Here is a 26,683-nt window from a genome sequence, read left to right as displayed (position 1 = left end):
TAAACCTATATATTATTGTACATTTTTATAATTATATTCTAAACTACAGAGATAATCCCTCAATTATAGCACGAGTAACAGAGTAACACGTGTCTATTGTTTTAGGCTTGTCGCTACACAAAAATATTAAAAAAGGAAACTTCTCTCGTCCCAATAGATACATAAGTATTACAAGAACACCACCTTATGTCAACACATCTTAAGACTAATAATCATTCCATCTGACAGTTAAGAGGTGAGAACAGATCAGAGGTGTGCCCTCTGGTGAGTGTCTACGTGCATTAGGATTATGTTGGCTGACGAAGGAAAAGGCCAGGAACATGCATTTAGAGGATATAAAACAAAAATAAAAAACTGTTCTTTAACACAAGTATCTTAACTTTAAATAAGGGACAATTGTCTATCCAAATATAGAATATAAAAGCTTAGGTTAATCGTTCAGAAATTCATTGAAACAATTTCATCACTTATTTTCTGTGGCGAGAGACAGAGGGAGCGGTTAGTTACTCGAACTATCAACATATCTTTTTGATAACTTTCATTTTTCCTCAGGAATGGAGTAATCGGAAAAAAAAGAACTACTTGCGAATTGGAATTATATTCATGATGCAAATACAGACAGCTAAGAGTTTATCATTTTGTGTAACATGGACGTTTCTGTATTTTACAACAATCTTACAACAGTGGTATACAACAGAAGTCTCATTAACATCATAGAAAGGCATCACATTTAACTTTATTTCGCCCCCCGCTAGTACAGCGATATGTCCACCGATTTACAACGCTAAAATCAGTGGTTCGATTCCCCTTAGTGGGCTCAGGAGATAGCTCGATGTGGCTTTGCTATAAGAAAACACGATATAATTTTAAAAGGTTTTTATAATCCTTTAAACCATATAACTACTAACACACTTTGAAGCTTTAACATGTTAAATCCCTTAGTAAACATCAGCAGAATGTAATAATCATTCAAACTGTTCCTATTACCACTAAACGTAGTTGTAAGTCTAACATGTTAAACCATTTATCAGACAACTACGGTAGATCTTAATATTCTTTTAAACCTTTTATATTACATGTATTTCAATGTGTCCTGTTAATGATAGATAAATAATTATCAGCCTTCACATCATTAGAGAATACAAGTGTGAGTCCGCTGTACATTTAGTCAAATATTTAATATAATTTAAAAGCTGGGGAGATAAGGTAAAGGAAAAAGGCAGACATTTTCTTGAAGTCTCAAAATAAGCCTCAGTAATATAAGCATTTCGAAGAGGATACTCTAAACTATTATACTTATCAAATAAAAAAAGACAATAATTAAAGAAATATATCCCAAGCGATTCATGTATCATGAAAGTATATTGTGAACGCAGAATGTTACTTTTTAAACTATCCTATACAACTTATGTTTCATGAACAGAGAAACAGCTTTACTCAAACACAGGGACTATTTATTGAGACGTTATCCCAGGCCGATGAAATCTTTTGTTCAGCAACAGAACTTTTCATCTTCAGTCAGGTAACTGAGTTGCAAGTGATGTTAATGCATTCTCATTGGTTTGGTTTGGTTTGGTTTGAATTTCACGTAAAGCTACTCCAGGGCTGTAGCTACTCCGTCCCTAATTTATCAGTGTGAAACTAGAGAGAAGGCAGCTAGTCATCACTACCCACCGTCAACTCTTGGGCCACTCTTTTACCACCGAATAGTTAGATTGACCGTCACATTATGACGCCTTCACGGCTTAAATGGTGAGCATGTTTGGTATGACGAGGATTCGAACCCCCGACCCTCAGATTACGAGTCGAGCGCCGTAACCGCCTGGCTATGCCGGGCCCATTCTCTTTCGAAAGTCGTACTGGTCCAATAAAGAATTGTATCACTTAAAGGATTACAATTAATATTGTGATGTCACGTAACGCATGTAAAATTCCATGATCCACCAGCTAAGACGTTTTATACTACAGGACTTGATGTCTCGTCAAAGACTGATAGTGGTTAATCTACGGACCGCAAGGTTCTAGGTTCGAGCCCACAATATGCTGCTGAAGACGTTCAGCACTGTCAGCTGTGAATGTGCTATAAAATTGGAAGCAAATGTCATTGTTTAGTTAAAAGTAAGCATCTAAGTGACATATGTCGCTGATTAGTTGTCCTCCTTCTGGTTAGCAGTCCAAAATGAGAGACGGCTATGCTGAACTTTTGGGGTGACTGATCTTTCCTTCGCAAGAGTACTGTTCAGAATAAAAATACCTAATACTTTGCATTTTATATTCCAAACTAATTTATGATTTCTGGTATTTAGCGAAAGGCTACGTCGGCATGTTATGGCGTGCAACACACAAGTTATAGAATTGAAACTTGATCTATTAACGAATAATGTAATTTGAATTAAGATCAGTTCTTTGTCATTCCACTGAATGTATTACTGTAAAAAAAGGTATATTTAGATGTATTGAATATAACATTATGTATTTTATGTTTAAAAAAATCAACCTGGTGATCACATCTCAGCTTAAATGTTAAAAAATCTGATTATCAAATTTCCGATAAAGTATTACTTTAAATTACTTATTTCATTGCAAGGAATAAAAAACAACTGCGATTATTAATCAACAAAGTCTTGATTTTTATTAATTATCTACTACAGAAATAAGATATTGATTACAAGCATCAGTGAACAAAAGGTAATTAGTATTTTGTTGCTCATCTACTATAGTAAACTGAAAACATAATAAATACACTAGAAATAAAAAACGATGCATTCGTAGGCGCTGAGAAATGATTAATAAAGACGAGATTTATAAATTATTATTCAATTAATTAATTTTCAAATCAAATGCTCTATAATATTTCAGATTTCTTCTTATACCTAGTCAAAAGACAGAGTAAAAAATTAAAGACATGAGAAAACTTACCAGTCTGCTGCTCTTCTGTTTCATGAAAAACACAAGACGAGGCGAATCGGTCATACTGCCAAAGGAAATCTGAAATAATGTGATAAAAATAAATCTCATAAAAGCATCAAAATTAACTGGAAATATTTAATTTATATTTAAATAAGCAATTAAATGTCTAATTTTCACCAATTTCTTATCAAACAAAGATCTTAACAAAACCTAAAAGCTAAAGGAAAACAAGATAAAACTGAAAACAGGTTTAAAATAAACTAAGAAATTAAAACAATAAAACTTAAAAACAATGAAACGTTTAAATGCATAAACGTAACTGAAACGTTACGATACGTTGCTAACATATACAAGTTAGCAGACTAACTTCCACCGTTAGTTTATTGATCTAACCCGCTATATCTGTGTTGGTGTAACTTTGAGGAAATGCTGTAATAGTCTAGCATGATACATAATCCTTTGCATAGGTTTGAAAGAATATTTCAGTAGTCTAAAACTGCATCTGTGACAGTATAGCTTTCAGAGAATAGTTTACTGACTTAAGATACTGTATCTGTGCTGCAAAGGAATGGCTTATTGATCTGAAAAGCTGCATCTGCATTGAAACACCTTTTAGGAGATACTTTACGGTTCTATGACGCTGTTTTTTGTATTTAAAGAATGGCTAGTTCGTCTAAAACACTACATGTACGTTTGCAGAACTATAGAAGAATGTTTTTTATTTATTTACATATTACATTTCTGTTAGTATAATTTCAGAAAAAGGCTAAGTCGTCTACGACGCTCCGATTATGTTAGTGTAGCTTTGAGTACATGACTTAGTGGTTGTAGATGTTGCATCTGTACTGATAATGCTGTAGCAATGGTTTTAAGAAAATACATTTACAGTATAATATATTTAGTCTGTGTTTTTGTAGTTTTGAAGGAATGTTTTTTTAATGAATAACATTGCACCTTTCTTGATGTGGCGTTGAGTGAAAGGTCTAATGGCTTAAGACGGTGCATCTGTGTTGCATTAATTTAAACCTCCAAACCTTTCTTTGAAAACAACACCTTCTTCATTCATATTCTTTTGAGTGTATCATTAGCGGCCTAAGATGCTGTATGTTTGTTGATATGACTTACTGGCATATTTGTTGATAGGTATTTTACAAAATTGAGTAGTACTCTAAGAAGTTACATCTCTGTTGATATATCTGTGAAAAAATGACTTGCTCGTTTAAAATACTTCAACTACTTTGATATGTAATATATTCTACATCTATCTTAACATTGCTTTAAGGAAATAGCGTAGCTGTCGTAAGCACTGCATATGCTTCTGTATAGCTTTAAGGAAATTTTTTAGTGGTCTAAGATGCTACATATTTATATTTGTATAAACATTTACAAGAATGTGCATTATGTATGTATAAACATTTACATTATGCATGTATGAATATTTACGAAAATGTACATTATGCATGTATAAACAATTGGAAGAGAGCATAGAATGTATGTGTACACAATACACGTGAAAATATTAATCCTTTAGGAGCGTCCATCGTCGTCTTAAATCATCTCGAAGTCAGGTGATATATAGATCTCTTCCTCCCTTCGACGATAATGTCAAGTCTGTGCGACAGTTCTGTACATTTACTAATAATTCCCTGGAGAACTGCAAAATTTTCAAAAGCTTAACTTGCTAAGAATGTGTTTAAATATATACCATTTTAATATATTCATAATTTTTCACTCTAATGATAAATTTTATTTACTAACTGTAGGTGGCTTATTCATTATAATTAAAGTAGGTGTTTAATGGCGATAGGTACCTAGTTATCTTTTTACCAAGTATGCAGTATCGTCTAGCTCACATAGTAAATCATTTTTATAGAAGGTTTTCTGGCACTCCGAATGTTAGTAAGATTTTTCTTTCTATATTTTGTAATTTTTTTGTTATCTGAATGGGAGACACATTAAACCAAGCAGAGCTTGCATATTATAGTAGGGGTCTGATGTATGTTGTGTATATTTTTAAAATGTTTTTACTGATGTCCCTTTTTATCACCTGACAGACGCACGCCTTTTAAATTAACGCGTTTCCAATCTCTATTTGTTAATTCATTGATATGTTTTACCCAACTTAATTCAGAATAATATACCAATACAAGAAATTTTACAAAGTTTGGGGAGAACTTCCATATAGGTTAATATTTGGTGAGCATTTTCATGTCATGTTTGATTTTGTAAATGGTACTACTTGAGATTTGGATACATTTATTTTATACTATATTTTTGGCAGTACTTATGTATTCTATTTAATTGAAGTTGTAGATTTGTAGCTGATATAACAGGCGTACTCTGTTATTGGCCGTATGTATTGTTTGCACATATTCAGTATGTTGTTGACCGATGTTTCTGTATCATTTCCAGACAGATTTCTTACCTGAATAACTCGTCTCCAGATTTTATTTATGAGTTCATTTATAAGAGACATGAGATCGAAGAACGGATGAAAGAAATTGATGCAGATATGATATTCATAACTGAGACCCTAGCAACTACAAAAACAACAACCAAGCCACTGGATACTCAACATTTCGAATAAATAGAAATGATAATAGAAATCACAACAGGGGTATTGCCCTATGCTACAGTTAGTTATGGTCTTAACTATAGTTACGGTCATAATTGATTTGTAACATAGGGCATTAACCCCGTCTTGTTATTTAGTAAAGTCACATTTGCAGATATGCACACTCATTTGTGCTTATCAATTTTGTAAGCACAAATAGGCGCATATCTAAAGATAAGACTTTATTAAATAACACAACTGTTACAGTTATCGGGATCTACTGCTGTACCAATATAATAACTGATAAAAACCTATTAAAAATATTGTTAAACATAACAATTACAATCTTTAATCTCTCCCTCATATCAAGTACCTCTCCGCGTCTCTTGAAAGTAAGCCAATATTATCATTTTTTTAAGAAAGAAAAACCAGCAAAGAAATTACAGAGGTATAGACGAACCACCCTGACAAGCTGTGTAGAAAATATTTCAGAACGAATAATACAGCAATAGAATAAACATACATTCATGATCACCAGAAGTACAAAACGATTTAAAATATTTCAACAAACAACCGATATCTAATTTAGATTAACTGTTTGTAATTTTTGTTCTGTTTTAGAAAAATCTTTCAGTTGTTTTTCTTTTGTGTGTATGTATGTATGTGTGTGAGTCTGTTCTATTCGTGTATGCAAGATTCCATTTTCGTTTGTTCGTTTCTAATGCTAATGTGCATATCTTTGATCAAAAATGATTTTGGATTAGGTTGTATTCCAGGAATATGTGGGTCCGGCATGGCCAGGTGGGTTAAGGCGTTCGACTCGTAATCTGCTCGCCCTTTCAGTCGTGGGGACGTTATAATGTTACGGTCACTCCCACTATTCGTCGGTAAAAAAGTAGTCCAAGAGTTGGTGGTGGGTGGTGATGACTAGCTGCCTTCCCTCTAGTCTTACACTGCTAAATTAGGGACGGGTAGGCAAATAGCCCTCGTGTAGCTTTGTGCGAAATTCAAAAACAAAACAAACAAACCAGAAATATGTATGATGATACTTTCAAGTGCTAAAGAATCTTTAAGTCATCCATGTAGAAGATGACTGAGGTCAGCATACTGCTAGTATCCTACTTCGGGATCTAGATCCACGTGGAAAAGAGAGGTAGAATTTTGACCTCTTCCTTCTGCATATTGCTTCTGCTTGTGGCATGAAGTTTTAGATTTTTGGAGGTATGGGAGTGTTCGGTTCGTTTTAACCTCGTCTTCTTTTCAGCATTTGTTGATTGATTTTTATTTAATATTGATGTAATTAATAAAAGAAGATCATGCTTTCACTCTAACCTTTTTAGGGTCATGTCCATGTGTGTCCACATATTAATATTAATATGTTAAAGGACACACTACATGAACAATTCTAGTTGTGTTATCACATTTTTCAACAATTCTAAATTTCAACGAAAGCATTCACGTATATATAAAACCTTTTTAATGCTGTCTCAGTAAATCTAGCTTCAAGTGGCCTTACTTTATTTTTATTTCGTATGTATATGTATTAATTACTTTTATCATGTACGCAGAAACGGTCGAGTCCACAAGCAGATTTTTTTATTTTTTGCCATTTTTTCGCAAAATATCTAACAGTAAGAGACTGTTGGTTGACATTTATATATTTGCATATCCGTGCATAAATATTGAAAAACTTGTTTTAAGTACTGTACGTATATGCCGTTGTAAGTAATGTGTTCTGTAGTATTTATGAATTAGTTTTAATCTGTCTTGGTGCTATATTTATCCAAGTTGGTGTTGCATATTTTATTACTGGTCGTATGTATGTTTTATATCATTTTCAGCTGTTGCTCTGCTATTTTTACCCGTTAGATTCCTTGAATAGTTCGTGCGCTGCCAAACTTTGGTTTTCATATTACTTAAGTGTTCAAGCCATGTTGATTTTGAGTCGTATGTTAAACCCAGAAATCTGACCGATGCTTCATTCTGAAGATTTGTTTGTTTGTTTTTAAATTTCGCGTAAAGTTACATGAGGGCTATCTGCGCTAGCCGTCCCTAATTTAGCAGTGTAAGACCAGAAGGAAGGCAGCTAGACATCACCACCCACCGCCAACTCTTGGGCTACTCTTTTACCAACGAATAGTGGGATTGACCGTCACGTTATAATGCCCCCACGGCTGAAAGGGCGACCATGTTTGGTGCGACGGGGGGACCCGCGACTCTCAGGTTACGAGTCGACGACTTTAACCCACCTTGCCATGCCGGGCCTCATTCTGAAGAAGTGCTCCATTCATATTGAGTTCTGGTGGATGGTTTAGTGTTTTGTTAATTTGAAAAAAATACTTATTGACTCTCTGAGACATTAATTTTAATGCAGTATTACTGACAATATTTAAATACTCTGTTTAATTGAAGTTGCATGTTTGTGGGTGCAATAGACTGGGGAGCATTTTTCTGTACTGCTGCATCATCTGCGAACTATGAGGAGTACTCACGAATCAGATCATTTACAGGTATGTTGTTAACCTACGTAATGAACAGAATAGAACTAACTACCTCTTCTCGAGGAACACCTGCCTTAGAAGTGAACGAATGTGAGAAGATTCTTTCTACATTTGTTCTATATATTCTGTTTTCCAAGAAGTTGGACAGCCAGCGAATAATACCTAATGGTAGTTACATTTCTTACATTCGGAACCTCAAACCACCATGTCATACAGTGTCGAATGCTTTCTTGATATCGATAAAACATTATTATTATTATGCATTATTCTTTATTAGCATTGTCTATAATGAATTCTGGAGTCTAACTAGATGGTCAATTGTCTGTCTGAACTTTCTCGATCTATTTTGTACCTCGAATAATTTTGGAGAGTCTGTTATTGATTATTGGTTTTCATATTTGTTTCGTAAAGTAATGATCAGGTTGATTGGGTGATAATTACTTAATTTATCGTCTAGCTTTCCCTTTTGATGGAACATTAAATATTCGCTTGCTTCCAAGAAGCTGGGATGTACCCTCATTTAAGTAATATATTAAAAAGTGCCGTTTTAGCTTTTATTACTTGTTGAACTTTTATTACAATTATGTCCGTTTTGTCTTCTGTTTTATTCTTATTATTTGTTTCATAATTTCTTATTTTAATAGTATTTATATTAATTGAAAAGAACAGTTTGTACGTCAGTTTCTTAGTTGTTACAAATTAATTTACATTATAAAAGTGAGTATTCTTGTTTGGTTCGTGATGTGTTTGAAACGTTATTTGTAGTTCTTGATTACTCTCTCTGGTTGCTCAAATCAAATCAAAAGTCTTTTACAGTATTTCAGTCGTAACCTTCTTTGGGGGTAGTCAAGTTTCTCTTTCCTATATAGTAAACGTTAATGTCCTATTAACACGAGGGTTGGAGTTAACATCATGAAGACTTCGTCCGACCCTTTTCGTAAGGCCATGTCTATGTATAATACATTTTTATCATTTATGGGAGGTGAACACTTTTCTGACGCTGGATCGGTGCAATAGTCCTGCACTATCACTAATAGTTCTGTAATCACTAGTGCACTTTTTACTAGTTAAAGTTAGTAGGAGTGTTTCCATATACACACTTTAATATACTCATTGCTTGTTTCTGTTTCATCTGGATTTATATCCGTACGGGCCTGGGAGGATCAGGTGCGAACTTGACCGTTTCCCCTCTCTGCACTAATGTGATAAATATACTGTTTGCATGTAAAACGCTAACATAAACGAGGACGTTGAATATACAAAATGTTATTGTATGATATTCAAAGTCCGGTGTAACGTTCATCGTTCTCATTAAAATACACTAGCTACCTGTAGTCTATATATACCAATGTTGTTTCATTTGGTAGTTTTCCTACTTGTCATGTAAGTCTAGCAACAGTGGGAGATTACTAAACCTATAGAACATGTTAATAAGTAAGAAATACTTAGGCCTATTTCCATCATGTATGGTATAGCAACCCAATGCATGTAGTATTTCATTCTTGAGCAAATGTTTCTTAAAATATTCGAATGACCTTCTTAGAAGTCTGTCATGGAGTAGTTGAATGGTTGAATATTTATGAAAAAGTGTGAATTTGTTGATGTTGGGACTTTGTATGTATTTGTAAGAACTTCATTTTGTAGTTTCTGATGTTTACTTTTGATTTTCTTGGGAGCTACATTGATCCATGCAGAAGCAGCATATTCTATAACTGGTCTTATGTACTGTTTGTATATTTTAAATATATTAATTGGTGTTTCACTTGTATTATTTCTAGACAGACCTCTAACTTTAACTCTTTGCCAGGTTTTGTTAGAAGTTTTGTTTACGTGTTTGTGCCAAGTTAATTTAGTATCATACCTAAATCGGGAAATTTTGCTGGAGTAGTTGTATGTAAAAGTGTTTGTTGGAGGTGTAAATTTGGGATAATTTTTATTTATTTGTGTAAATAAAATAATTTGTATTTTGGTACGTTTATTTTTTTCCCCTTTCTTTAAGCAGTATTTAACAGTGAAATTTAATGGTGATTGTAGATTTGTGGCCGCGACTGATAGGGTTGATGAACTTTTCCAGATAGCCACATCATCAAAAACTGTGATGGCGACAGTATAATGCGGTTTGAATTTACCGCTAGAAGTGCGAATGAGCGCACAAAATCAATAAGCAAACACTAATCTGCACAGATAACGATCTCAGCCATCGATTCGTATCTAGTATGGCATATGCTGCTATGGAAAAAGTGGTAATATTTTAAGTTGAAATTATTTAAGATTTTAGAAAAGGGATCCAAAATAGCATCAAATCTGTTCAGTGTTTTTTTTTACTTGAAGAGCCAATTAAACTTGTTGAAGCTGACAATGATTTTGGCTCTAAACCTGAATTATCTTACTATGATTTTGCCCGTGATATGACTGATACTGATGTGGATAATTATAGTAGTAATGATAATAATGAGAGTGATTACGAAATGTTTATTTCTAAAAGGGCGTAATTTCAAAGTAGAATTCAAGGAAAATCTTATGGCCATGGTTCAAGATGTGATAACAATACACCTGTTGCCATTGCTAGTACAGGTGGGTATCCAATTACATATATTTGAGCTCCCAGGGCATGTGAGCGTGGTCAGTTTATTCGTGGCTGTCAAGCTCGGTATGAACTTGGTGTTTTAAATAACGAAAGTTAGAAGGCAGTTAATGGTGGGTGATTAATATTTTCAATCTCGGATTTCCAAAGTTAATGACAGATATTTAGGGCAAAGGTATAGCCATAATCTATATGATGCAGACCTTGTCAATGTTTTACAGTTATTCCTGTATAATGTTGTGTTTGATCACACTATAACATAAAATAAAAACTATCGTACTGATCAGTTTTTACAAAGAAAAGGTGTAAATTTGAAACTATTTTCACGATCTGGTAAGTGGGTACTTATGAACCATCCAGGAATAAAAGTAGCCATTGCTTTGAACCTTGTAATAAGGTTAGTCGATAAACTTGAACAATCGGACTACTGGGACACATTTTAGCTAACTTACACTTCTGGTTTCTGTCGTATATTTACTAGAGGTAGCTTGAAATTGATCTTGAGTTTCCTACACTCTGCAAATAATAATGATCAAAATCCCAGAAGTATTGCTTTTCGTGACAGGTTATTCAAGGTGTGTTCACTTACTGACATGATAATTCTCAAATTTGCACATTTTGTTACAAAAGTAAATTGGCAATGGATGGAATGACAGCCGCGTTCAAAGGGTGGAGTGTTTTGAAACAGTATAATTATTCTAATAAACCAGATAAATTTGGATTCAAGACCTTTGTAATTTCTAAGTCGAAAAGTCGATGCGTTGGTCTGTTTATTTGTAATTTCGTGTAAAGCTACAGGATGCTCTAGCCATCCCTAATTTAGCTGTAAATGTTAAATAGAAGGCAATTACTAACCACCTCCCACCACCAATTTTGGGCTACTTTTTTATCAACAAATAAAATGATTGACCATAACATTAGAATGTCTTTATGACTGAAAGAATTAACATATTCTGTGACGAGGATTCAAACTCTCCATTCAGAGGTTTCAGCCGGGTATCCTAACCACCAGACCATACTAGGCCACCTTAGAAGCATGAACAACTAAAATTTAAATATACTTATACTACAGAGATGTAGATTGGTAAAGCTCTATAATAGGCTTTATTGGTTTATTGGAAGGATGTGAGATAAGCAAACCCTAGAGAAAAGCTCACTAACCACTTTATATAGACTAGTAATGAATCTGTAAACTTCACTTTACTGCACTTCAGTAAAGTTGAAATGTTATATTTTCTACAAACTTCATACTAAAGAACTCTAAAATCGCTTTTGCCAGAGATTTCTGCACAAATAATTCTATAAGGGCTGCTTTCGTGTTAACGGAAAACTTTTCTTGTCTCTTGTGATCTCGTGTTTCTCAAAAGTTTCGCTTCATGTTTATTGTTAATATAAACTTGACTTATAGATTCTTCTGTCAAATTATATTTTAAAACGAAACTGTTTTTATATTTTTATGAAAGTTCTATTCATATTTCTAAAAGAAAACATTCACGATCATAACAGTAATAACTGCCCCACCTCACAGGCGGATAACACATCAAGACGGAAGTTGAGAAAGATATGATGCCACAAAACATATCGAGGCCATAGTTACAAAAGATATCATCTGAGAGAGTTTTGTTAAAGACGCGTTGATAGGCCGCCATGATGAATGATTGCGTCACAAAATATAGAAAGCATTTTTAGGCTGCCATGAAATGATACAATATGCCTCAACATGCCGAGAACACTATGTAACACAAATCTTGTTCCTGGATAGTGTGTTATTTCTTAATTGTTTATGTTGTAAAAACAGAGAAAATGGCTGTTAATTTCACTTCAAACTTTGCTTTTGTGACCTGGATAATGAAATTTAGAAATTAACCTACTTTTTCTGTAAAAACGGGCAAATTTGTACATTTTCATTTACATAAGATCTGAATAAAACAACATATCAAGATTTACTTGTATTTATACTAAATTTATACAAAAATGTTTAAGAGTGAATAGTTTTTCGAAACTTGCGACTGCAATGTAAATCACTTTAACGTATCAGCCCCGAAATATAGTCTCTCATCACGTTTTCGTTATACGCTCCTTGGTAGCGGCGTTCAAAGTCCAGTATATCTTGGTGAAAGCGCTCGCCTTGCTCCTCTGACTATGCTCCCATGTTCTCCTTGAATTTATCAAGATGAGCGTCAAGGATATGGACTTTCAGGGACATCCTGCAGCCCATTTTGCCGTAGTTCTTCATCAGAGCCTCAACAAATTCCACATAATTTTCGACCTTGCGATTGCCCAAGAAGCCCCAAACCATTGCAATAAAGCTTCCCCAAGCTTTTTCTTATTCCTTCTTACTGAGCTTCTTGAGGAATTCTGTGCACTCCAGGATCTTCTTTATTTGTGGTCCAAAGAAGACACTAGCTTAAACCTTTGCCTTAGACAGCATAGGGAAGACGTCTTGAAGGTACTTGAAGGCTGCAGACTCCTTATCAAGAGCTGTAACAAATTGTTTAATAAGACCCAATTTTATGTGCAATGGTGGGAACAATACCTTCTGGAGGTCCACTAGTAGCTTACATTTGGCATTGTGCCTCCCCACAGAGAACTCGTTGTGAGGATGGCTGCTTTCTCTCTGGCAGAGTGGGTACAGGGAGCCCAGGACAGTGTGGCACTGGAGCGATGGATGATAGAAGGTCCAGATACATGACAACAGATGCATTCTCCCCAGCCCGACGTTTGAAACTGTCCAACATGCAGAAGTAGCAACTGCGTGAGTGATCAGCGGGTTCACTCCAAATTCTTGGAATAGCGAACTTTATGGGCTTTCTTTTCTCCTCTGTACCATCCTGCAAAAGAGCAAAATAAAATTGTTATTATGAAGAATAAATTTATTTTATCCACAACTAATGTTTAAGAGGTTCATTTAAAATATTTTGTATGTGATATTTTTCTATACTATTGGAAATTTAAAAAAATGAAATATATTTAAATTTTAAAAAGTCTAAAAATTGTATAATATAAAATTTTACAATTCAAGTAAGCAAAAATTGTCCGTCTTACCATCTAGAGTTTCTTGCAGAGCTCTCAGGTAAATGAAGTGCCCAGGGTTTGTCTTGATCCCCGATTGGCATGCCGAAGTATTTTAGCAGATACTATCACAGAGTACTTTTTTCTCTCTTGTCTTGATAAATTGGCCACATACATAGCAGAATGCGTCTGGAGAATGCTTGCAGCTTCTTGATGCCATCTCTGATAAAATCAGATAGGTCTATGTGTTTACTATGGCAGCTAGAACTAAACTGAAGTGGTGAGTGGTGAGCCCCTGTATATACATTACTATGGACAGTTCTAAAAAATTCTAAAACGTTCTTGAAAATTATCATACGTTCTTTAACATTCTGGAGAATTTTTGTAAATTCTACAACATTCTAGAAAGTTCTTGAAAATTCTTGTAAATTAAAAAAATTATCTATCAGCTACTCAGCACTGAATCTATCTGGAATGTTCTGGAAAATGGATAAATTTGAAAATTTCATTACCCATGTCACAAAAGCAAAGTTTGAAAAGAAAAATAGGCTTTTTCCATTTACTCTAAGCATAAGCAATTGGGAAATTACACTTTCTGCCCAAGAACAAGAAAAAGTAAAAAAATTTGTTACATAGTGTAATTAATTCATTAAATCACCATAAAAGGATGTTTAACATTAATTCATTCATTCAATTCGTTAAATCAATTATAATTAATTCATGCTAAAAAGGACATTTAACACTAAGTTATCAATTAATTGAAATTCCTGTTCTAAAATGATGATATATGATATAAATTTATTCTTTTAATTATCAATCAAGTGGTTTTCAATGACATAATATATTATTTAATGCACCATGGTAAAAATGTATACAATTTAAATCTCTCTAAAAAGGGCAATATTATGCAACATTGAAAACTTTTCTTTATACAACAATTTACATTTCCAATAAAACGTTTATTATGCAATTAATAGAAATGTTACTACTTTGTAACAAAACAATTTCCACACATTACTTTATCACGTGTTTTACAAAGGCAGAGTCCTAAAATGGACATAACATTTCCTTATCATTAATTAGTCCTACGTTGACAATACGATAGTTAAAACTTACTCAAGTGGTTAAAGATTTTCAGTACTAAATTATTACTTATCCTGTCCTAAAGAGACTATATCTTATTCAATCTGATGTGTACAATACCTGATTATATGTTTAAATAGCCCTAAGAAAGACAATATCATAGAATAATTAAAACTTATACTTTACAAAACAATTTAGATAGTCAATAAAACGTTTATTATGCAATAATACTTGTACTAGTTTGTGACAAACGAAATTACACATGTTTTACAAAGGTGGACTTTCACGTATACTTAATCCTATTATTACCGTAGGATTTTAACAGGACATGTCATCGACATCTACATTTAATTGTGTCAACATTTATTATCTGTAATAAAAATAATAAATGACTGATTTACTGTATTCATCCATTTTTTAAATAGCCATTAATCACCTCCGAACACCCACAAAACTTGTGAAAATATGAAATACATTTCTAAACTCTTCTTTGCTGTCTTTGCTATTTAAGACTCTTCTTTCATACAATGTTCTGTTGGACATTTAATGTTTCACAAATCCTACATATGCAATCATTACCCTACAGATAAATATAATAAATGATATAATTAATTAATTGTTGACATACGCAATGTATCAGTCATAACCGCCTAAAAACAGCTTGTCTACTTTGTGACATAATCATCCATCATGGCTTCCTGTCAAGGCGGCCTAGTAAAGCATCCCTAACAAAACGCCCTCTGATGATAACGTTTGAAACTATGGCCTCATCATCTTTGATGGCATAATCTTCCTCTCCCTTCCCCAACTTCCGTCTTCATCTGTGATGGTGTAACATCACTTCCGTTCGTGAAGTGTGATCCTTACTACTCAAGATGGGCTCAAGTATGTTTTTACCTTTTCTTTGCAAAAGGTGTCTTAAACATGTTATTTTATCAAAACATAAACCCAATATTGTAACGGATTTTCTATTATATATTTAGTTTAATGTTCATGTTTGTTTTGGTTAAATAGGTATTAAGAAATGTATATAACTTATGTTGTTAAATGTGTATTGCAAAAGTCCTACTTATTCTCTAAACTTGCAGAAGATTCTCGAGCGTAAGAATCAACAATGTACTCTGTGTATATGTAAAATACTAGTGATTGCTAGTATTATTGGCAGTTAAATATTCGAGAACCTCGTCTAATGATTAAAAAATGTAACCATTGCAACCACGGAGAGACAGTTTAATATTATTTGGCTGCCACAGTCAATATACTACAAACCTCGGAAGCTATAACTGTGATAAATGCTTAATAATCAGAAAAATACGATACTTTTATAGATTTTGAACATTACAAACTATTCAACTCAGAGAATTAACATCGGACGTTAGTATTTCTACGAAGACATTAGATATCTTCCTCAGTGAAAAGTGAGCTTGTAAATCACGCGAGGCCAGCCAAGAATAGGGCGAGCTAGCTTTCCTATCAAGAGAAGTTTACATGTGTTTCAACATAGAATTAATTAATTAATATGAACCGCCTATAAAAGATTCAGCTCTAGAGCAGATAAAAGACTCAGTATTATTTGTAAATTTGTAAAACTCTTATATATAAGCCATTGTTTGTAATAACTATACGTAATAACTGTTATGATAAATTGTATTGTTGTTTGTATATTAAAGTGTACTTGTGTTAAGAAAGAAAACTATATCAATCTTCTTGGCAAATATTATAAATGGCCCGGTGTGGCCAGGTGGTTAAGGTACTCGACTCGTAATCTGGGGTCGCGGGCTCGATTCCCCGTCGCACCAAACATGCTCGCCCCTTCAGCCATGGGGACCTTATAATGGTCTGGTCAATTCCACTATTACTTGATAAAAGAGTAGCCCAAGAGTTGGCGGTGGGTGGTGATGACTAGTTGCGTTTTCTCTAGTCTTACACTGCTAAATTAGAGACGGCTAGCGCAGATAGCCCTCGTGTAGTTTTTCGCGAAATTAAAAACAAACAATATTATAAATTTAATAAATACTGAGATTGAAAAGCTTCTAAATTCAAATTTAAAAACCATAATATGTAATATAAGTAGCATAATAAATCGGAGACTCGTCCGAGATATATTGTAATACGTAACAATATTTAAAAACCATAATATGTGATATAAGTATCATAATAAATCGGAAACTCGTCCAAGATACGTAACAATATTGTCTAACACAACAAGTTTCAAATTCAAAATAATGAGTGTTAACGCAGGGGTGTAGCCAGAAATGGCCATTGAGGGGTTAGTTTGAGTGCTTGATGCAAGCGCCGCTGGCGCAAAGCCATGCTAGGGTGGTCCGAGTGCATGACCTCCGGGAAATGTTTAAATAAAAACATAAAAGAAAAGCCTGAATTATGCATTCTGAGACCATCTTTTTGGCAAATTTCAGAATGGCAAACTGAGGTGTTTGTCTTATTTTTTTAATAATAAATAAATATATAGGCCTATATAATTAATATATAACTTAAAGTTATCAGGCCCAGCAAAGTAGGGCTACAGTCCTGTCATCAACATATAAAATATAGAGTCACTCAGGAGAGTGCAAAATACATATATAGTGTCTATAATCTGTATTCAAATATCGTGGATAGTGTATGTTCAGATTCCCTAGATTTCAAGAACTAACTTCACAAATAAACAGTGGGTGGCACCATGGCAGGCTGGAAGCACCGTGGCAGGTTGGAAGCACCATGGCACTAACCTAGTACCATTGTCGCCATCTATAGTGAATCATTCACTATAGATGACGCCAATGGTACTCTGAATGTGACGTTGACAAACAGAATTTTCGATAAACAATCAATGTCAAGCCTGAAAAAGCAAAAGACACTGCATGAATTCTTTAAACCTATTCACGAGGCTGAACCTGATCAATCTGCTGCAGCCAATCAGGTTGAATCAGAATTGTCAACTAAAATATATATGTAGAAACGGTTTGGGTTCAGAAATGTTTTTACGTAAAGGAGCAAACAACGTTACGACCTTCTTCGGTCATCGTCAGGTTCACAAAGAAAGAAAGGGGTAACTGACCGGAAGCTGGTTACATGTTTGAAAGGGGTTGTGCAACTGAGTGTAGGGATGTAGAGAGCGTGCTTAGATGTTTGAATATATAATTTTATATTATTTATTTTATTATTATTATTTATTATATTATTTTCAATATAGGTATAGAGGTGCTCCTTTGTATTGGTTTATTATGGGCTTGAGTTGTTGTATAAGTAAGGCTTCTTTAATTTTGCGTTTCTTTATGTTTGTTTCTTTATTTAGTATTTGAGTGTTTTCTATGATTATGTTGTGTTTATTTGACTTGCAGTGTTCTAAAACGTGTAAAGATAACTTTTTATGTTCTTTGAATCTGGTTTCCATTTTTCTACTTGTTTTTCCAATATAGAAGTCGTGGCAGTTATCACATTGTATCTTATAAATAATGTTGGTATGGTGTTTGTCAGTGTAGTTTTTACATAGAATAGACCTCAGTTTTGTGCCTCGTTTTTGAATAAATTTGGTATTAACTGGAATGTCATATTTTGTTACTAGTTTTTGCCAAATGTTAGTTATTTTTCTGCTGATGTCAGGAATATATAGTATGCAGCAGTATATAGTTTCGTGATTTTTTGATTCGTTAGATATATATTTACTTTTGTTGGTTGATTTTGCTTTCTGTCTAGGGTGTGTATAATGTTTTCTACGAATTGTGGAGGAAACTTATTGATGTTGATGAAGTATTGTTTTATTTTGTCTAATTCATCGTTAATTTTATCTGGTGAGCATAGTTTTATGGCTGTGTTTATTTGGTTTCTTAGTGTGTTGAGTTTTTGTTTTGTTTCATGTGCTGAGTACCAAGGAATGTATAGTCCAGTATGGGTGATTTTTCGGTGGATTTCTCTTTTGAATTGTGTGTCGGTTCTTGTAATTTTGAGGTTAAGAAATGATATTTGATTGCTTTCTTCCTGTTCACATGTGAAGTTAATGTTGGGATGTATAGAGTTAATGTGATTGAAAAAATTAAGTGTGTGTTCTGTAGATTTGAATCCCGCAACCGTGTCATCTACATATCTGTACCAGTATAATGGTGGATGTAATGCTGTGTTAATTGCTTATGTTTCAACTTGTGTCATAAAAATATTGGCTAGAACTGGTGATACTGGGTTGCCCATGCTTAGGCAATTTGTTTGTATATAGTTGTGGTTGTTGAACATGAAGTTTGTCTTTATCGTGGCGAATTCTATGAGGGTTGCTCATTGGTTGCTGGGAATGTCTATTGATGGGTTAGGGTCTCGGATATAGAGTTCTAAGGCTATCTTGCAGGCTTCAGCGGTTGGAACTTCTGTAAAAAGGGATATAACATCGAAACTGGCCATTAAGGCTTTATGATTAAGTTGATTAAGATTAGACTTAAAATTAAAGGAGTTTTTTATGAATGAGCTGGCTGATGTTACATATTTCGAGAAAGCCCATGCTATGTTTTTACCAAGATTGTAATTAAACGATTCATATGTGGATATTATTGGTCGTAATGGACAATCTGGTTTATGAGGTTATTTGTGGTGTGCGTGAGTCGGTTTTGCGGAAGTAGGTATAAAGTGTTTGTGAAATTGTTGACTTTTTTCATTTTTAGTAGTATTTTATTTAGTTGCATTTCGTGTGTCTTTTTAGATTTGTGTGTATTGGTTTAAATTTGTTAGTGTCTGATAGGATGTTCTTCATTTTTTGGATGTATTCATTCGTGTTCATTATGACTATAGCATTTCCTTTTTCTGCTTTCAGAATTTTTATGTTTCTGTCTTGTTTTAGGTTTTTAATGGAGCCAGCTTCCGGTCAGTTACCTCTTTCTTTCTTTGTGAACCTGACGAGGATCGAAGAAGGTCAAAACGTTGTTCGCTCCTTTACGTAAAAAATTTTCTCAACCCAAACGAGCCGTTTCAACATATATATTTTTCTTTACAAGTGGGTTTTCTCGACATCACTGATTAGAATTGTCAACTGAATTGTCAGAGTCTTCACCTGGGCCTTCTACCAGTGCTGCCACTACCACCTTAGGTCCAGTCTGGGACATTGAAAATTACATTTTTGATGATGTCAGCATTGGTAAACAGGTAAGTCAACTCCTCATTATATTAATTTTGTATTAAAATCATGCAAACACTCTGATGGGTTTTAGACTGAATATTCATTGCTGCTAGTGATTGTAGGCTTACAGCCACAGAATGTTAGGCCTGCTCTGTGAAGTACAGCTCTAAGCCTTTCTCGTAGGTTATTGTACTCTCATAACAAACTTTCCTATGTGCAAAATAACTTAATTAGAACTATATCTTTCTGTCCCTTTAGATAAACGATGAAACCAAAAAATTCCTCCTTGAGAATGCCTGGAAGCCAGGGAGTGATTATGTTTTCCTCCAGTGTGGTTCAAGAAAGCTGCGTTTTCAGCATCGTTGACTTTCACAGTGGAGATGGCTACTCTACAGTCAACATCCAAAGGGTGCTTTCTACAAATTACTGCTGTCATTTTGCTCCTGATGGTGTTGGTGTTGGAAGCCAGAACTTGGGACAACTAGCGAAATTTCCATACACAAACTGGAAGAAGACTGTTGAAGACTTCAAGGCACATGAATTGAAACAGCACCACCAAGACAGCAAATAAAAAGCTAACAATTTTCTACAGATCGTAAACACAAGTTCATCTGTGCACTTGCAGCTTGATGCAACTTACAAGTAGGAAATTGAACAGAACCACCAATATTTAATGCCTATTGTTGACACTGTATTGCTGTGTGGAAGATAGGGTTTAGCTTTGAGGGGAAAATATGATTCTGGTCCAATGTTTGTTGGTGAAACTGATGAGGAGCCCACCAATAATGGTGGGAATTTTCGGGTAATTTTGCGTTAAAGGGCAAAGAGTGATGTCAAGCTTTCAGCAAACCTTAAAAGTACAAAAAGGAATACTATGTATCTGAGTCCTCAAATTCAAAATGAAATCATCAATGCCTGTAATACTCATGTTCTTGATGCTTTGGTAAACAGGATTAATGCTGCAAAGTGTTTCTCAATATTAGCTGATGAAACAACAGATATTTCAGGCATTGAACAGTTTTTGCTGTGTGTTAGATATTTGCATGCCAATGACAACTCTGTTGCAATGAAAGAAGATTTTTTGCAATTTATACCTGTTTATGATGTGACAGGCAGAAACTTGGCTGATGTTATCATAACCAATCTGACAAAATATGGTATTGACATGGCTTACCTGCTAGGACAAGGGTACGACGGTGCTGCTTCTATGAGTGGGAAATTCAATGGTGTCCAGAGACACATAACTGATAAATTCCCACTTGCACCCCATGTACACTGCAGTGCCCATTCCCTAAACTTGGCAATTTCTAATGCTTGTAAAGAAGTTCCTGTGCAAAATTGCATGGGAGTAATTTCTAGCATTGAAAACTTTCTCAATACACCCAAACGAAAGCACGTTTTGGCTCTTTCGGTGGAGAATAAAGCACCTGAATCGAAAAAAAAAAAAAAGTTTGAAAGGTCTCTGCCCCACCCGGTGGCTTGAGAGGCATGACTCAGTCATTGTCTTTCTAGAATTAATCCATGCAGTTGCAGATGCCCTTGAGACCATATCAGGTTGGCAAGACAGAGATTCTGCCACGCAAGCCAATCAACTGTTGTGTTCTATAACACAGCCAGAATTCATCATCTCTCTACTTACCATTGCTAAATTGTTTTCCTTTAGTTTACCTCTGTGCAACTTACTGCAGCAACAGAACATTGATTTAGGTGCTGCGATGCATCACGCAGAAATAGTGGAAGATTAAATCTGTTCACTCAGAAATAATACTGTGAATGAATTTAACAACATTTTCTGTGAGGCTCAAACTCTGTGTAGTGAGCTTCAAATTCACATGATAATGCTAAGGCAGGCTAAAAGACAGATGTACCGTGCCAACCCACAAACCACTAGCCCTGAGGAGTACTTTCGTATTGTTGTATTTGTACCATTTGTTGATCAGTTTATTTCACAAATATGTGACCGTCTGTCCAGTCACAAAACTCTCCTTACAAACTTCATGTGTCTGCTACCATCAGGATCTACCACAGAACGGTCAGAACCTACAGCACAACAATGTGACCAAATTAAAGAGTTGGTCAATATATACAAGGTTGACATTGACAGCACTTCACTAGCTGCAGTAGGTGAACTTAGGGTTTGGTACAAATCACTTGCGAACAATAGACAAAAAAATGTCATAGATGCATATGCAATGTGCAATGCAAAAATGTTCCCAGTCATTTCTAGACTGTTGAAAGTAGTTGCCACGCTGCCTGTGTCAGTAGAGCTCAGTAGAGCGTTCGTTTTCAAATCTCAGAAGACTCAAAACGTATTCGAGAAATACCACCACTGAAGATCGACTGAATGGCCTGGCCTCAATATACATTCACCGTGATATTAAAGTTGAACCAAACTGTGTTGTAAATGTCCTGACAAGAACGAACAGGCGATCGAGCCTTTCATAGATATTCGATCGTATTTCTCTAGTTCTGACAAAACTTGTTGTATTAAAAGTGTTCAATTAGAAATTTGCATTTGACCATTTGTTGTTGTGTGTGAAATTATCTGCCATGCAATCACGGATCTTTATGAAACTTTACAGGTGGCAAATGAACTTGTCTAAAAAGATTTGGGTCCATGGGGGTTAACCCCAACCCCCCTTGGCTACGCCCTTGTGTTAACGTGTAGGTTTAATTTGAACTTATTAGATTTTTCGGAAGCTTGAACTTTCTATGTGGTTCGTACGTTCCTAAGTTTATTTTTAAAGGTTTTCTTTCGTCAAAAGAGGTTAAAAGTCTCAGAACGAACAACTCAAAACATTTTTGGGACATTCTTTTCGTTACTTTGGCTTAGAACAAATATTGTAGGACTGTATCCATTGTTGTTCACATAGTAATCGAGTACTGCAGCAAAGCATATATGATATATGGAAAAATCTTGAAAGTGTACTTTCAAATTTTTTTTCACAGTATTAATTGTGAGGTATTTTGTTTTATAAAACTAATGTGGCCAACGATTTCGTCTGAGTATAATAATCGAGTAGTATTTATTAACTAGTTACCACAAAGCAATTCATATAACAAGCACATAATGTAATTGTTTTTCATGATGTTATTTACAACGTGTACCTATTATAAATCACTTCCTGGAAATTAAGTACTGATTGAACTGATTTTGAATTAGTACAGACATAGTAAAACTATGAATTATGTTCAGTAGTTTCATACAGATAACACATTTATACGTGTCATGACATCATAAAAGATATCCGTAAGTGAAATGAATTCTTCTGAAAAGTGTTTTCACCCACTCTCAAAATTAGAATATTCTGAATAAATTTCTTCCTTAAAAAAAATGCTTAAAATGAATATTTCCTATAATAATTATTCTCTGAAAGGCAAAACATTTCTCATATTCGCGGAATGAGGTTTCCTGGATAAAATTACTCCACGAAAACATATGAAGCGCACCCTAAACACACACTCACGAAACGAGGTGGTCCTGTACAAAAGATATGAAAAGTATCTCTCCCCCTCACATACTTATGAAATGTAGTTTTCTATCAAAATATGTTCTTTGAAAAGAAAGGAAGTTTACCATACTCACGAATTAAGATTATGCGTAATAAATCCCTCCCCCCAAAGAAACGTTTTCACGATGAGATTTCATTTCTTAAATAAGCATAGACTTCAATGCTGTGTAACAACAAAACATAAAACTATATTTCATTTTGTATTTTTTAAACGTTTATTGGTTTTTGCAACATAACTTGTGATATGTTTAGGCAATTTTACCGTGCAATTTACGTATACTATTGAGATTTTTTATTGTAACATAACTTGCAAATGTTTAAGGATAGGAAAATAATTTTGCATCAGACCAGAACAACAAATTAAAACAAATAAAAGATAAAACAAATTTTGAATTTAATGTCATATAGTGAACTGTAATAACAGTTTTCTTAAAAAATCATAATAGGGTTTAACTTTAAGTAAAACACTTTAAAATGAGGCCAATTGTGTATCTTGTGGCTCTGTTCACTGTGAGGAGAGTCATAATAGTATACCATGATTAATGATAATTTTAAGATAGTGCATGCGTCCCCAAAAAAAAAACATAATGGAGCGGCTTACGTTAATGTGATCTTTGGACTGAAAGTGTTTTAAAGCACACACCTTTATGATGTATGCGTCTTTCCTTAGTGGTCTTTAGATTGAAAGTGTTGGAGAAAAAAAAAATTTGTTATATAAGTGTCTTGCGTTAGATTGGTCTACAAATTGGTGGTTTTTAACATACTTAACTTTGAGATGTAAGTGTCTTGTGTTAATGTTCTTCTGAATGAAAATATTATAAGACACCAAACATTATGATGTAAGATTCTTGCGTAAAATGTTTTTCTGACTGTTTTAAAACATGAAACTCGTGTAACCGTTTTGCGTTTTAGTGATGTGCACTTTATAGGTTTTTAACACACTAAACTTTATGATGTAAGGGTGCATCTTGCGTTAGAGTGATCAGAAATCTTGAGTGCTGTCTTGTTAATGAGATTCATAATGAGAACAAACGTAACGGGCTTACTAAAGGCAAAACGAAGAAAACCAAAGATAAGTGCAATAAGTTAATAAAGTTTTTAAATTAAAAAATAGGGTGGAAGTTTTATTAAATATAAAAAAATTGAAGTTTGTTTAAAATAAGCTTATGAGAACCAACTGTCCGATGACGTTAAACTAACAGCAACGATTGTTTAAAGGTAAGTAATATCAACATGAGAATTAGGTTTTTAAAAGATGCTGACGTAATTTTTAAGGCTGAAATGGTTGAGCTTTAAAATTATTTTCTCACTCTCTTTTCTTATTTTATTTATTTTTAATAAACTGGAATTGTTATATATAAAAGAAACAAGAATGCCGCCGTGAGAACTTGTGATAGTATGTTATTAATCAAAATGTCCACGTAAACAAAAAGGTAATCAAAGTATAACTTTTGTGTGTATTTCACTCTATCTAGTTAATCTCATGCAGTGTTTCCATTTGTGTTCTATTGTATCTAGCTGAACTTTCGCAAGGTTTGTGTGCGATCCATTGAGTCTAGCTGAGCTTATGCAAAGTTGTGCGTGTGCCTCATTGTATCTAGCTCAGCTTTGATAAGGTTTATGTGTGATCCATTGTTCCTAGATGAACTAACGCAAGTTTTGTATCTCACTGTCTCGAACAGATCTCGTGTAAGAATTTTCTGTATTCCACTATCATTAACTGAGGTTACGTAAAGTTTGTATATGTTTTAGAGCGAAAGCAAATAATAAAATTGATCAACATAATTTGTAATCTCAGAAGCTAGAGTCTCCAAGACAACCATAGTTGATTAAAGTTGCTACTTTGGAAGCCAAAAAATATTCACAATAAATTCAGTCAGTTAATTTCCAGATTCCAAAAACTAAAACGTTAAACTAATATACCTGTAACATGGTATTCACGTTTCAATGTTTTATTAATAAAAGTTAGTCTTTTTTATTGAATTAAAATTGATTTTTATTATATATTGAAAATAATATACCTGTAACATGGTATTCACATTTCAATGTTTTGTTTATAAAGGCTAATCTTTCTTTTAGTAAATGTATTGTGAAGTAAAGGTGATAAAATCTCCAATTTTACCAAAATGTGTTTTCTCCTCCTACTAATAATTTCAAATTTTAGTTTTTTGTCATTTTCTGTAATGTAAGTTCAAAATAATTCGATAGGTGTTGCAGAGTTTCTTAAGATCTTCTATCTTTCTTCTATCTCTTGATAGACGTTTTATGCTTACATAACACCATTACATTGATAGCAGTTGGACAGTTTCTTAACACAAATCCTTTAATATGTGTTGCGTGGTTTCTTAACACAAATCCTTTGATAGATGTTGCAAGATTTCAACACTAACCCTTTGATAAGTATTGCATGACTTCTGGTGTTGGATGGTTTCTTAACACTAAGTCTTTGATTCACAGTTACCAAAGCAACATATCTTCTCAGACACATTTTAACACATAAGAGATAAAGATATATTTGGCTATTTAAGAATAAAGAGACGAGACTGGCTTTATTATACAACAATGAAGTGAAAGAAACCCTTATTAATAAATCTTGTTAATAATAAATTGTCAAATTAATCTGAAAAACAACAGCGTCAACAAATGAGAATAACAATGGAAAAACTCCAAATTATAAGTGTTTTGAGTAATGATAGCTGTGAAGACGTGTCGTACAACATTTTCAACCAACACACTTTTCACGGAAACAACTATGGAAATACTCCAACAGTGTGAAATTCAGAAACACTGGTTGCCCTTCCATACAACATTTTAAACTAACAAACTTTTCATAGCAACAAACTATGAAATAGTCGAGATAGAGAAGTGTTCCAAGAGTATGAAGTTCTGAAATCCTTGTTGTTTTTGGCATAGAATATTTTCAAGTAACAAACTGTACACGGAAAGGAACAAGTCGTGGTAAGGAAATATTCCAACAGTATGAAATTTAGATACGCTGGTTATCCTTTAATATTTAGAGCATTACATAACTGGTAAGGTTGTATATATTTTTCGCTCTTTGATAAGTACGTGGACGTTGTGTAATAGAAATAAATAGGAATCAAAAATACTTATTGGGTCAATGACTTATATTTCAATGAGAAAGTATCATTCGTATTGGGATATTAATATATGTATTGGTACGGGTTATGTTCTGTTACATTAAAATGTTTGTAAAAACAGCTGGTTTGGGTTGAGAAATTTTTCATGTGGATGAGCAAACAACGTTTCGACCTTCTTCGGTCATCGTTTTCTTTATGAAACTGACGATGACCGAAGAAGGTCGAAACGTTGTTTGCTCCTCCACATGAAAAATTTCTTAACCCAAACCAGCCGCTTTTACATATATATTTCTCTACAAGTGAGTTTTCTCGTCATCACTAATTATTA

At 34.0% G+C, this 26,683-nt stretch overlaps 1 protein-coding gene across 4 annotated transcripts in view; it reads right to left on the bottom strand.

The window, feature by feature from the left end:
• The window catches only part of LOC143244612 (uncharacterized), an 84,255-nt gene that overhangs the window by 56,504 nt on the left and 1,068 nt on the right, over positions 1 to 26,683 (bottom strand). For all 4 annotated transcript variants that reach the window (XM_076489608.1, XM_076489606.1, XM_076489609.1 and 1 more), the window contains exon 2: positions 2,920 to 2,988. In XM_076489608.1, the coding sequence (XP_076345723.1) occupies positions 2,920 to 2,988 (69 nt within the window). The remainder of the gene's footprint in view (positions 1 to 2,919; positions 2,989 to 26,683) is intronic.

The sequence above is a fragment of the Tachypleus tridentatus genome, chromosome 2, assembly GCF_004210375.1.
Source record: "Tachypleus tridentatus isolate NWPU-2018 chromosome 2, ASM421037v1, whole genome shotgun sequence".
NCBI classification, from domain to species: domain Eukaryota; kingdom Metazoa; phylum Arthropoda; class Merostomata; order Xiphosura; family Limulidae; genus Tachypleus; species Tachypleus tridentatus.
This window is presented reverse-complemented; position numbering and strand designations above follow the sequence as displayed.